The 13,553-nt window shown below is 42.6% G+C and overlaps 1 protein-coding gene across 2 annotated transcripts in view; it reads right to left on the bottom strand.

Annotated features, from left to right (window-relative positions):
* baiap2l1b (BAR/IMD domain containing adaptor protein 2 like 1b) overlaps positions 1–13,553 on the bottom strand; it is a 25,860-nt gene extending 12,307 nt beyond the window's left edge. Inside the window, exons 1-6 of one of the 2 annotated variants that reach the window (XM_031872139.1) lie at positions 13,168–13,553; positions 11,019–11,094; positions 10,708–10,794; positions 3,961–4,022; positions 2,390–2,461; positions 1,688–1,822 (exon numbers count right to left, since the gene is read on the bottom strand). In XM_031872139.1, the coding sequence (XP_031727999.1) occupies positions 1,688–1,822; positions 2,390–2,461; positions 3,961–4,022; positions 10,708–10,794; positions 11,019–11,094; positions 13,168–13,218 (483 nt within the window). In that variant the 5' untranslated portion in view covers positions 13,219–13,553. The other variant, XM_031872140.1, reaches the window with a different exon arrangement.

The following is a 13,553-nucleotide window of genomic DNA, read 5'->3' as shown; positions in this document are numbered from 1 at the left end:
ACACACACACACACACACACACACACACACACACACACACACACACAAACAATGTCTTACTATAGGTAGGGCGGCAACAGAGAGATAAAACAAACATTTCTTCAAAAACGTAAATCACACTTTCCATCTAGATCTTGGTTTATCTTACGTACAGAGGGTAAAACCTTTTATCAATTGTTTGACAGTTTTGTCAGCGCTCTTCCTTTCTTTAAAAAAAACAAAAACCTGTCTGTCTCTGATTTCAGAGAGGTCGTTTCTTGGCTTTGAAGTGTTTTTGGTGTCTCCTGGTGAATCCTCGGCCGCTGTAAACTCCTGCCTCTAAGCCCCGACACCGTGTCTGTCCGTCCGGCCCGTCTGTGTCTGCCGCTAAATCCTAATACCTGGCCTTGAATCAGATAAGTGAGCACAGCAGCGAGCGAACACACTGACTCATGGCTTTTGTGGGGGGTGACGGTGAGGGAGAGAGGAGAGGCGAGAAGGAAAGAGGAAACGGAAGACATTGAAGGCGCGATAGAGATATAGTGGGGAAAAAGAGCATCATTTAGCCTATAACATAAATAACAATTGTGATAATGTGTTCATGTTCAGTTGTGTTGTCTGACCAAAAGAAAACAGTTTACTATGATATATAGCAAAGAAAAGCAGTAAATCCATCTAAGAAGCTGGAACTAGTGAACTTTAGTATTTTTTGATATTAATGCTTTAAAAATGACCCTTTCTAAATCATAATAAGTGATTCACTGACTAATCCCTTCAGGTCTAGTTCAAAGCATGCTTACACCAAAAGTGACAGCTCTGCAATCCAAGTTTACATAACTGGAGAAAGAGACCATTACATTAGCCAGGCTAGGGAGAGGTAGACCGTGTTGACAGACTACACAAACCCTTAAACACACACGCACACACGCACGCACGCGCACACACACACACACACACACACACACACACACTTGACAGGCTGCCTGACTGGATCGATGATCGGTGATGTGTGCGAGTAAGATCTGAGGCCGCCGTGGTCGCAGCTTTGACATTAAACTCAGTCTACAGAGTCACTGTTGGGGCGTGGTGGCAGCGGCACCATGTAACAACTTCAACTGACTGTAAAGACTTCACATTCCTCAGAGATTAATTGTTGCAGGTAAAACACCTGAGGTAACAAATGACAAAAATCAGTTACTTCATTTCTAAAATGGATCACCAGTGATTCGTATTACAAACAGAATTGTGACAACTATTAGACGATAGGCTTGTCTTTTAATGCATCAAGGGAACATCTACTTCACACACTGGCAGCCATTGGGTGTGGAGCCGGTGCAGCGCTTATGCAAATAAGTGTTTGGATTGTACAGTAGTTCATATCCAGCAACTCTAGTCAAATGTTTAACGCCCCTCCTCGTTTGGTTGCTTGTTTTGTGCACGTGTGTCTTTCCTCTCATCAGTGAGCATGCGGGTGTATTCGTGGAGCGGACAAAAGAAGCCAACAACAAACAGATTTTCTCCTGCATGACTGCACAGACAGACGCTTCGCACATCGTCCCCAACTACTGTTACACTGTCTTTGACGCGGTGCGTCTCGTGTGTCGGGGTCCGTAAATGAATGTGTTTTCTGTGTAATTATGTCTGCACACATATGTTCATATGTGTGCGATGTGTCACGTGTCCGTCTGTGCGCGTACGTCTATCTCACCTCGCTCTCCTTGCTCTCGTACTTGTTGGCGTTCTTGCCTTGGCTCTTCCTCCTCAGCTTCTTCAGGTCAGACTGGGATCTCTCCAGAAAGTCCTGCTTTATCTTATGCTCAATCTGGTACCTCTTAAACGTGGCCTGCAGCGGAGGAAAGAGGAAATACATGTGAGTGCAGGAACGCTGACCAGATATTCGCCCCGTCAGGTGGCAGAAATCAAGAGCGAGTTTGCACTTTTCTATTATACTATTATAGAATAAACCATTTCTGAAACACATTACGTCTCTTAGTGTTAAGTTGGTTCCATCTGCCATTTGGCGAAGATACAAATTTAACATTAGACCGTAATAACGGCAATACGTTTTGACTTTGTGATGCTGCTGGAAAATATGAGCTTGTTTTTCCTTCTGTGATGTGTTGCAGTAATAACTCCCATTAGGGCATAAAGTAATTGCTATGCCTGCAGTCATAATGACAGAAAATTATAGTACTGATTTGCTGCCCAGGAGTGTTTGAGTGTAAACGAAACCCTCATTTCATTGAGTTTTCCATCCATCTACCTGCTCATCCTGTTCATGGTCACAACTATTGATAATCAAGTGTTAGACATGTCAAAAACATAACAAAACATACTTTTGTATGGCAGCGTGAGGGTGGGGGTGGACACACACTCAAACAAAATATGCACGTGCACAGAAACTACTTACTGTCATGTATTTGACATCCATGTCAGTCTTTCTCTCCAGCTCGGATATTATCTCCTTGTGGAACCTCTTAAACTTCAGGTGAGGAGGAGGAGGAGGAAGGACCAAAGAGAGGAGAGGAGAAGAAGACAAACTGGTGATTATAAACTTGATGGGAGGATGAAGTGCTGCAGTTTTTTCAGCTTTTGCTGTCAGAAAAAAAGAGAACACATGGCAAGTCTCAAAGAGAGAAATGGAGAGCGATCGTTTTAGAGAGTATCTGTGCGAACGTGCGGGGGTTACAGCCGAGTCCAAGGTTGCGCTTATGAATGAGTCAGAAACAAAGCGTGGGAATGCCCACAGACTTCTCTCCCTTTCTCTCGAACGCTCTCCCGTTAGTGTGAGGGTGCCAAAGTGCTTATGTCGCCACAGCCTCGATGCGATGCAGCGGCGGCGCCCACATGGGGCGGACCGAAGACTTGGACGACCCCATTACTGAACACACACAGAAGACCCCGGAGACACAACACACACCCTCATCGAAGTCTGTGAAAGGTTTTTCCTCCATCATTCTCCGACCTGAATTGACGCTGTGACTCACCAGCTGGAGACCATTAACAAGCCATCCCACTCACTGATTCTCAGAGGAGTGCCTCGCAACTTTTCTGCCCCCAAAGTTCAGATTTAACAGGTTATTTTCAAATTTCAAGATCTAAAAGGCTCCATTAGCAATGCAAATGTAACCAATTGTTGTGGTATAAAGATGAAACTATGTCACGATTAGTGGACTGACACAACAACAACAACCAGTTTAATTGTTTCAGTCATGTATCAAATGAAAATGTCAAACATTTGTATGTTACAGCTTCTCCAATGTGACATTCTGCAGCATTCTGTCATCACAAACCTTTTGAGTTTTTAACTTTTGTTGTGACAAAATAAACAACTGGAAGATGCAACCTTGGGCTCTGGGAACGTCTAATGAGCATCTGACCTTCATTTCTATCATAACACGGACTCAGCAACTCATAGCAACGAATTTGTTGTAGAAAAACAACAGGTAGAATAGATATCTGCACACTTAAATCAAAGATTTGAGCTTTTGACTTGAGCTAAAAGATGAATTAATAATGAAAAAGAATCAGTGTTTGCAGCTCTACTCTATTGTGAGCGTGCTAACAACATAAATTAGGCTGCAACAGATTGTAGCAGCTCCAGCTGGTGCTTTCCAGGGGCATGTTGAGGCCTGTCCCCCTGTTCCCAGCAAGGTAGGAAACCAACAGGTGCTCCTACAACCCAAACCTGTTGTTTCCTCATCTAACCTCTTTGTGTTATACCTATCCAAGTTAACGTCGGTGGAGAGGGAGGGGAAGCAGTGAGGAGAGAGAAAGCCCCTGGCTGACTGTGTGTACCACTGAATGGTGCTCAGTGAATTGAGGCTTTGCTTGCAGTTGTCTAGATATACTGAGAAACAGTTTCAGAGAGTGGTTGACAAAAGTGCGTTTGGGGGAGGCAACGCAGTTACTGAGAACTTAGGTTACACAGGAATTTTCAGGAAGAATGTGCGCAAGCGCAAAAGCACATCTATCACTCACATTTTCTTCCAGCTCAAGATGAACCTTCCTGTGGACCTCTGAGATGTCCATGAGCACTACACCTGTCACACAGAGAGCAGAGGGCAGGAGGAAGAGATATATATACTGATTATACATAAATATACACACACACACACACACGTCAGAAGATGGACAGGCTGGCAGTGATCTCATTGTTTGTTGTTGTTTGCTTTGACAGTGACAAATGTGTACGATGACAATAAACACAATGTATACACAATATATACAGTTTATCGCTGAGAAAGGATGTGCATCATTTTCAACCTCAAAAGCCATCAAATGTCACCGGCTACAGATGTTACCAAAGGATTTCCATCGCTGGGATGAAAGTAAAATAAATAAATGTGGCCGGACCAGAAAAACTGGACCACCTACTGCTTTGGCTAATCAAAAAGAGCTCAGATGGCAGGCAGCCACAAAACACAACCTTCTGTTATTGCATGTTGCTCACAAAGGCAATCAAATTAGGATTATAGAGCACTATGTGGAAAATTATAATTATATTTCTTGATGACCTGGCCGGTACAGTACACACCTTCAGTGATCATAAAAACACTGAAAAATATAATTGAATCTTAATTTGTTAATGAAAACAAACAAATAAATACATTACAAACTAGTTGCCTTTTCCAAAACCACTAAATAATGACACACGTGTTATTGCTTTGCAGCATTATCAGCTCTAAACCAGATGGCCTTCATGCTTTGTGTCTGCTGTTAACATATTGTCTGTGGCCTGGGTAGTGCTTCTTCCAGATTGAAAAGGCCTCTGTATGTATGTATGTGTGTGTGTGTGTTTGTGTGTGAGAGAGTGTTTGGTCCCTTGACAAACACCCTTTTTTAACACCCCTCAGAAGACATGAAGGAACAATGTGTGTGTTTGCAAAGATGTGTGTGGGCCAACGATTCTGCTAACTTGTCTTGGCACAGATGGAGGGTCACTTTGAAGAGAAAGAATGCTGGAGAATCAGCAACGCTACGGCAGCTGATATTTGGCAGTAACTTTGGACGTCAGCAAATCATTTGGATGATCGTCAGTAGCGGCCATTTGTCAGAAGAAGTCAAAGGGCCACTGACGTACCACAGGTAGGTGGTACACGCATGTAAAAGGGTCCAGAGTCCAAGCAAAGTTTCTGCGTTTCTTGTGATTTATTTCTCAAGCAAGCAAATGATACAACAAAGAAATCTTGGCTATCGCTGCCTCTCTTATAGTAAGGCCCTCCTCTGTGCATACTGGTCCTGTACCTGCCTACTTACATATATAACAGTAGGTGCTCAGTGTTACCTCCTAATCCACAAACAAGACAAAATTAAATAATTAAGCAAAAAATAAATATACTAAACAAGTTAATAACGAACCGGAACAAATTTGCAAAGAAAAAAAAAAAAAAAAAAAAAAAAGATCCAAATACATAAGAATGTTGAATCTAAAATAAGCAAACATCTAGAATAATCAAACAACTACTTATGAGTTAAGCAACAACTAAATACTAACAACAACTAAATCGCTCCTATAAGGTCCTTTGAGTCTCACGCTTGCTGTTCAAACTACAGTTGACCACTGGCTCTCTACCGCGGGATCGTGGGACGTCTAGATATAAAAACAGGATGCAAATGTTCAGAATGGAAACTTGATACCGGATGTTTTGTCTTTTTTCCCGCACTGAGCTTTTCCCATAGGAGTTTATTTTCTGTGTGCAGTGAGCAAATGTCACGATAAAAAAAAATAAAAAATAAAAAATCTTCAGTAGCCAACAAGTACAGCTGTGCTGTAGAGAGTGATGCAACCTTGAGCTGTTTGTTAAAGCCACATTTTCCTCTGCACAGATACAGTGGCTTCTGTTTCAGAGCACATAAACTAGCTCATATGTATATAAATAGCAGACCCGGGCCATCACAGAGGGAGGTGTTGGCTCGGTGAATAAATAATACTCTGGTCATTCAATATTTCCATGTTTGTAGATGCTGTAGACCAATATGTACGTGTGAAAAGGAGTCCACACAAAGCTCACCTTTCTAAAGATGAATAAAAGGGAACAGCTGTCCTTGTGCCTTTACAGTAAGTATTTTCTTAAAAAGGTTCCACTTCCTACAGTGGAACTAAGAAAAAAAAAAAAAATCATGTTTCCTTTCTGTCAACAGCGTTCTGACGTGTTAAAATTTACAACGCAAATCCCTGACTGCTGTTCAATAGGCTGCCAGTCTGATGCATCACTGTGTCGAGTCCATTCATCAGCATGTAAACACAGCCGTTGCTCTCTCTGTCTCTCACCGCCCCACCTTGCATTGTGGAGACCTGGCTCTTTCTCTCAGCGCAGCTCGAACAGCTCGACAGATAAAAGGCCAACAGATCAGCTAAACAGATCAGTGAATCTGCCCTGAGGGGAGATACCACGGGTGAATAAGATTAACGTTTCATATCATAGTTATCACAATGACACCTCGCCAGTTGATTACTTACATTAAGACAATCGATTTTTTTCTATTACAAGTTTTCTGAAATTCTATTTTTAAATATGCATATTAGGCATTATCTTATATATTAGCTAATCTAAATCTGAACATTGGATAAAGCCAGGTTAAGAATTCTTGTTTCGTTTTGTTAAAATATTAGGGTCAAACGTTATCGTTTTTACCAAAACATAAATCAGAAAATATTTTGACATTTTTTTTAGGAATAAACCGTTCAATAAATCAGGCTGTGAATGATATTTGAACAATGGAATGAAACTGGAAAGTTTGCTGTATGTAAGTAATACTGAAGTGGAGAATTCTGGCTCGTTGTCTGAGAGAAAGGGTCACCACATTACTCAGGACGCTGTTTTAGAAGCAAACCAGGCACTAACATGTTCAGGCTAACTAGGACTGAACGCCTGACCTTAAAGTTTCCTTATCTTTCAATTGGAACAATGTAATCTTACAAATGTCACTAGGTGTGGTATAGAGTCAAATACCTGACAGACAGGTTTATTAGTTGGAGCCAAACGTTGTGAGTCATCCACATATCTGAATAATGAATGCAATGCAAACGTGTAATGTCACCGACACAAACTACAGTAACGTCACAGGAATCAACAGTCGCTTTTTTTCTTTTTCCAGCAGTTCACACTCATTTGTTTATTGTTGTCACGGCCTGTGCAATACGTTGCCAAGCAACAGGTGTTCTCGCTCGAGCAAGGTGTGACGGCAAAAGTGTGTCATGATGTGGATTACACCGGGAGCAATCCGCCGCCATTAGCTAACAAAACCAAGCCGAGATAAACCCGCACAGTCCAGACGGGCTGGCTGCCTCCAGACCTGTTTGCTCAGGCTGTAAACGGGTCCCAGCTGCACTCACTGTGTTTCGTGGAGCGGTTTTACATTCGACATTACAGGGCGGACAGCTGCTCCTCAAACACAGAGGGTAGCATCTGACAATTCGGCAAGTTAATAAGTGCCTAAAGTTGAACTTTTTTCGCTCGGATGTTATGTTATGAGCCAGACAGTACGCAAATGTGAAAACTGCAAAGAGGTCTTTGGTTAGAGACCAAACTGTGGCTATAATGGTTCCTGGAGTTATGTGAAAGACAACAGAACAGCTACAGTACATGTGCTCTTGTCCTCTAAAGCATTGTAGGTCATGTCATTGAACACTACTTAGTGGTTTTTACCTTGCCTCTGGTGAAATCATGCAAAAACATGTGTCATGTTCTGACATATGAGACAAAGAGGAGAGAAAATGCTATGATTCTGTGATGAACAGGGTCATGCTCTTCTGTGAGCCTCGTCATTGTGAATGCATTCTTCATGACTGAATTTTAACAGATTAAACGTTGAAGAAATGTTATCAACTCCGTTCCTGAGCCATGAGCTCCGTGGCTACGGTGGAGCAGAGATGAAGTAGAATAAATAAAGTCAAATTAAGAAAGTGTGTGAGTGAAATGAACAGAACTGAACGTGTGCAGAACAGAGAGAAACCTCCTCTCTACTTTGAGCTGATTTTGTAAACAACATTTTGCTGGAAGCACGCACAGCGGCCCACAGTTCCTCCTGTTTTTGGCTGTGGGCAAAATAATCCTGGCATGGGAGAGAGCCACCTGACACACCATGCAAACATGCTTGGATTATGTAAAGTGGGCCTGGTGCCAGCTGATCGGGCCAGGACCATCAAAGGATGGCGCGAGCGTGTGTGTGTGTGAGTGTGTGTGTCTATGAAGCGCCTGCAAAGCCTTTGCTGCTGTAAAAAGGACAAGATTGGATGGGATTCCATTCCCTGCGGATAACAAAATGCTGCACGGTCATGGCGTCTCACAGGCTGTTAAATACTCTTCAGGGATTTTTTTTTGGCAACAGTTGTAGGGTCCTTGTCAAATATGATCTGAGGAAACCAACAGCATATTTTATGTTCCAGCTTCAGGTGACACTTCGGTTCACCTCAAATACAAACATCCAGGTGCTTCAGATCTTAATTCCTGTTCCTGGTTTGACCAGAGAAGGAAACAATTGAGATGCCCGGGTGCTTGAATGAATGAGCTGTTGACATTTGAACTCTGGCAGAGGAGGAGGAGGAGGAGGAGGGAGACTAAAGGAATTAGAGGAAGAAGGTAGGAGGACGAGGTGCACCGGTCCTCCAATGCCTCTCAAGAGTATCTGGTTTCTGGTTGGCTACCCGTCGCTGGAGCTCAGGTTTCTGACGGGGCAGCTTCACTACATCCACGAGCTCACCAGGTGAAGAGACGTTTCTATTCTTTGTGATACACACTCATGTTTCTAGAGGGAAATTCTGCTTTCTTATGATTCTTATTGTTGCCTTGAAAAACTAATTTACCGGTCAGCCATCCCGGCTGGTTATAGAGACGTGTAGCGCAGACTCTAGTTACAATGCATTAAAGGGCCGGCTCATTAGTCTGTGGTGTGTATTTAATCACCCCCTGCTCTACAGAATCCCCCATAACAAGTCAGACCAAACTGATCTGCCATGAGACCATGTGCCTCTCTCTGTCCGTCTCTGTAATACAGGGATTAGAGGGGGCTGAGTGTGACTTCACCTAACATTAAAACTGTTTTATAATGCTAATGGCGTATCTATGTCATCCCTCAGACGTATCATTTCTAGTTTTCAAAAAAAGGGGGAATTTATGCGTTTATTTTTTTATCTTCAAACAGGTGGTAATTGTTTTTTTAAACTCTGAGATGGACACTGATAATATCCAGCTTTTGTTTATATCCCTCCACTCATTTCCTCTTCACTTCCTATTACAGGAAGCATAATCCAAGAGGTTGCAAGAGGACCTAGTTTACTGTAAACTGCTCTAAAAAAAAAAAAAAAAGGCCCTCTTACAGCAATGTTTGCATACAGGGAAATCCAGCAGTGTCAAGCCTTTGTCAGCTTTAAAATAGATGGCACGGTGTCATGACGTGCCGGTTTGATTCTCAGTGACTGAAAGCTGGACTGCAAACTGAGTTCATACTATCACCTACAGATGACACACCTTGGTGTTTCTGTCATGTCCTTATGTTTACATGTAGCGGACATTATTTCTGTTTCCAACATGCTGAACAGAAGGAGGGAAGGGAAGCTGACATGTGGAGTTATAATCACACTGTTTTGCACAATTAAAAAAACTTGTCACCATTAGAGTCTGTTGCGGCCAACATTAAATTAATCTGACCAGCCACATTTCTTCATTAAGGAAGACATCACAAATTGTTATCCTTCAAGTCTTCGGGAAAGGTTTTTTGGGGTAGAGTATCACTTTAAGCGTGGCAGGACACCAGAGCAACACCAGGTGGCTCTTCCCATTGTGCTGCATTTAATTAGCAGTTTTGCTCCTAATCAGCAGGGGAGCTGAGAGACATACCGTGGTTACATCAAAGTGTGCCACTAGTGACAGCGAGTTAGGAGGCCAGACACATCTTTGGACTACAAATGAGCTTGTGGGAACTGAAGCCTGGGGGAGTTGGTTAGAAACAAACAAATCCTATGCTACAGTGCATTAAGCTCACCGCACGTACATCGATCCCAAGCACGACGCTGGCAATGATCAAAGATGAACTGCTGCTGTGTTCAAGCTACAGCGCCCACTGGCTTGTGTATCTCGACAGTGAAAAAACAGGTCGAATCATTCACTCATGCAGCGACGCCTTTAACAGAACGACTACGTCTGTAAAAGCGATTGGGGTTTTTGTAGATTAAGTTGAACTCTTTGGATCTCTCGCTGTGCTGTATATCAGATAATTGTTTCTTAATGAGACAGCCGTGAGGTCCCCATTGCAGGCTCCTCTCTGTCCAGGCTGAAGAAAAAGGTGACCCAGGTTTGGCTATCAGAACTTTCTGGAAATTTGCTTACCTGCAAGATGAGCTCAAGCTGTCAGCGATGTAAAACAATGACTGGTGATATTTATATGATGTTTATATAACCATGCTTTATCTTGCGTTTATTACCGTTTACCTCATTGATTTTTATTTCTGTTGATTGTGAGGCACTGCTATAAAAACACTAACATTTATTAAAAGGGTAGAATGAGAAACTGTTGATGTCTGATGTAGAAGAAATTATCCAGAAAATAACCTCAGTACTAAACCTACTCTGTATGAATGCACCCCTGGAAACCAACGTTAAACGCCTCGGGGGTCCTAAGTGAGACAAACAGCTGCTTCAGGTAAGCAGGAACTATCTCCACACTCTGTAGATGTCCTACAGTAGCTGTAGAGACCCAGAGGACGGGGGCAACGTGGACACTTACCTAATTCTCTGGAGACAGGAGACACTGCAGCAGTCTCCCCAATCTTAGACATTGCATCAAAATACAACTTTCCTGCCAGGATCATTGCTGGGAAAACGATAAAATGACAATTAATGTTATATCGGCTCCCTAATGCATGTTGAAGACCATTAAACAACAACCTAAATATTCTCTATAAAGGTATACCTCGACCCCCCCCCCCCCCCCCAAAAAAAAAGCCTCTATTCTCCTCTCAACCTTCTAGTTACAAGCATTTGTTTTTCTAAACTCTGAGTCACTGTGAATGATTGATAACGTAGTCACATGCTCACCAGCCACTGATTTCTCATAGTTCTTGCCCAGGTTGACCAGATTCCTCAGTCCTGGGTTGAACTGGTCCATCACAGTCTGGGTGGGTGGAGACACAAAGGAGAGACAGTTAGTCACAAGGTTTGAATTGTTATGTTTTTTGTAACGCTGCTGACTCAGCAGGTGGGTGATAGTCCAACCTGACGGATGTGTGACATCACATGTGAATAAGGTGGTGGGTAACCAAATGCACGCGGCCATGTTAAACCCTGTTGACTGTTCATTAACACAGGCGCTGTGACATATGACCTTTCGGCAAAAAATTACGAGGAAAATGACACGGAGCTTTGACGAGCGAACGGCAACACTTCAAAAACAAAAGAATGAGGAAGAATAAAAGAATGACAAAGACAGGAAACGACACAGTGGAAACATTAGAAGAAAAGAAGATTTTTCCGACAAACCCTTTTGTGTTTTTACAAAAAGAACAACCAGCCCTGATAAATGCCAGAGCGTGGAACTATCATCAGTCATCACGTCTTAGACTTATCCCGGTAATTATCGAGCTGCTCTTTCTCCATGTCACACATAATGATAATGTCTTAGTTTAGGTTCACACCCAAGAACAGAATCCAGGATATGATTCAACTTTGGAAATCCACCTAAAGACACACTTGGCAAACACCGTTTCTCCCCCACTGCTGATTCAGACCTTTGTCAATAAGTGACACACCAGCCGTCCATCCATAGAAAAAGGAAAAGGCACCTTTGATCCTCTCATATCAGAAATCCTGAAATATGTACACAAAAACCTTTTAGGCCTCACGATTTTCCACTGCACCAATCAAGTAAACACACAGCCACTGTTGATTATAGCAGCGAGCCAGAGGTGACGGCTGCCGAGGAGCTCGCTGTATAATCTTACCACACAACTCAGTCAGCCAGCTAAATTATTAAACCCGGAGCCTTTTTCCTGCATTTCATCACACCGAGGAGCTGTGGGGGCTGTCTTGAGAGGAGGCCAGCGGGTAACTACTCAAGAAAGCTAAATGCTTGTGAGAAAAATAATTCAGCCCCCCCCTCCAGCCTCTTTATATGTGCAACACCCCTCCCACCACCTTCACTTTGCCACCTGTGGAGTTTGCAGACTGGCTACACAGTGTAATAAGTCAAAGCTCATGGTGGGACTTGTGCAGGGCTGCGCTCTCTTAGTCGGTTGTTGTGTTCTAGGTCAAATTTGATGTCTTTAGTCGATTAGTCATTGTTTTATGCTGCTTTTCATGCTGAATGACTTATTTCCAAGACACATCTTTGATAATCACAAGGTGCAAAGTGGTGCTTCTGTTTGATTCTTTGTGGAGAAACTCAAGATTTGACAGATCTGTCGATTAAATCAACTTATTTTGGTCGAGGACTGCCGTAGATATTTGGCTCACATCCATTAATGCATAATCTTTTTACTTATTGGTCAGATTTCTCTATTAACTCCAATGAAACCAACTACTGCTCCATAAAAAGCAACTGATTATGTTTTGAGGGACACTTTCCAACAGCTCAAAGCAAGTAAAAGCAATTCACATTCAAAGCATCCACTTAACTTTAGAAAATAAACTCAGCTTGATTACTGGATGGCACAGATGCCAGAGTAGACTACAGAGCACTTCACATGATGCTGATCAACCGAGGAAGCACTTTAATGAGGAAATGGAACTCTCAGAGTGGATCTACTTTCTTCAAAACCAGTCAGTCAAACTCAGTAATAGTCTGTTAAAGCCGCTCCAAGTCAGATCTGTTCATGTCAACTGTTTCAACACTGCAGTCTGTCTGTACTGACACAGCACACAAAACAACCTGAACGTTCAAATATGTCGTTTTACAGCAACCCTCATTTATTACACATAACATATTATCATCAGATGTATATTCGGCTATATTATTAGCCAAATAAAGAAGGTAAACACATTCCAGGTTGAGTTTAGGCTTCACTCAATCTTTGCCTGCTCTATCAGTGAACAGTTTAATATTCAACCAGCTGTTAAAAACCCCTTCAGCTGGTAAACGTGACCGGAAAGTTGAACCACAGCCGGAAGGTGTGTTAGTGGTGGACACACATGCAGGTTTTCATAGATGGAGGGTTTTTGTCTCTCGTGTTGTTTTCCCACCAGTACCCACCTTGTATGTACTTTCAGTGAGCTTGTTCACCTCATCCGCGCTCCTCGACATGTTTAATTTAGATCCTCTCGCGACACCCGATTAAGAAAAAAAATTAGAAAATATAAAAAAAAAAACTCCACCGACGCCACCCCAACAAAAAAAAAAAAAAAAAAAAAAAAATCCAACAGGGAAAAGTGACCAAAACTACGGACGCATGCAACTTCTCATATCCAGCAGGAGACGCGAGACGCACACATGCCAACAACCAATGACAACAGCTGAGAGGAAGAAGCAGAGAGAAGTCCAGAGAAGGAGAGTCAGCTGTCTGCTGCTGCTGCTCTCTTGCGTGTGAGCACGGGGAAAAGCTGAGCTGTCAAACTTGTTGTAGGTGGTTAGTTGAGAGG

The sequence above is a fragment of the Anarrhichthys ocellatus genome, unplaced genomic scaffold, assembly GCF_004355925.1.
Source record: "Anarrhichthys ocellatus isolate YVR2014 unplaced genomic scaffold, GSC_Weel_1.0 scaffold62, whole genome shotgun sequence".
Classification (NCBI taxonomy): Eukaryota; Metazoa; Chordata; class Actinopteri; order Perciformes; family Anarhichadidae; genus Anarrhichthys; species Anarrhichthys ocellatus.
Note: the sequence above shows the minus strand (reverse complement) of the source record. Positions and strands in the feature narration are given on the sequence as shown.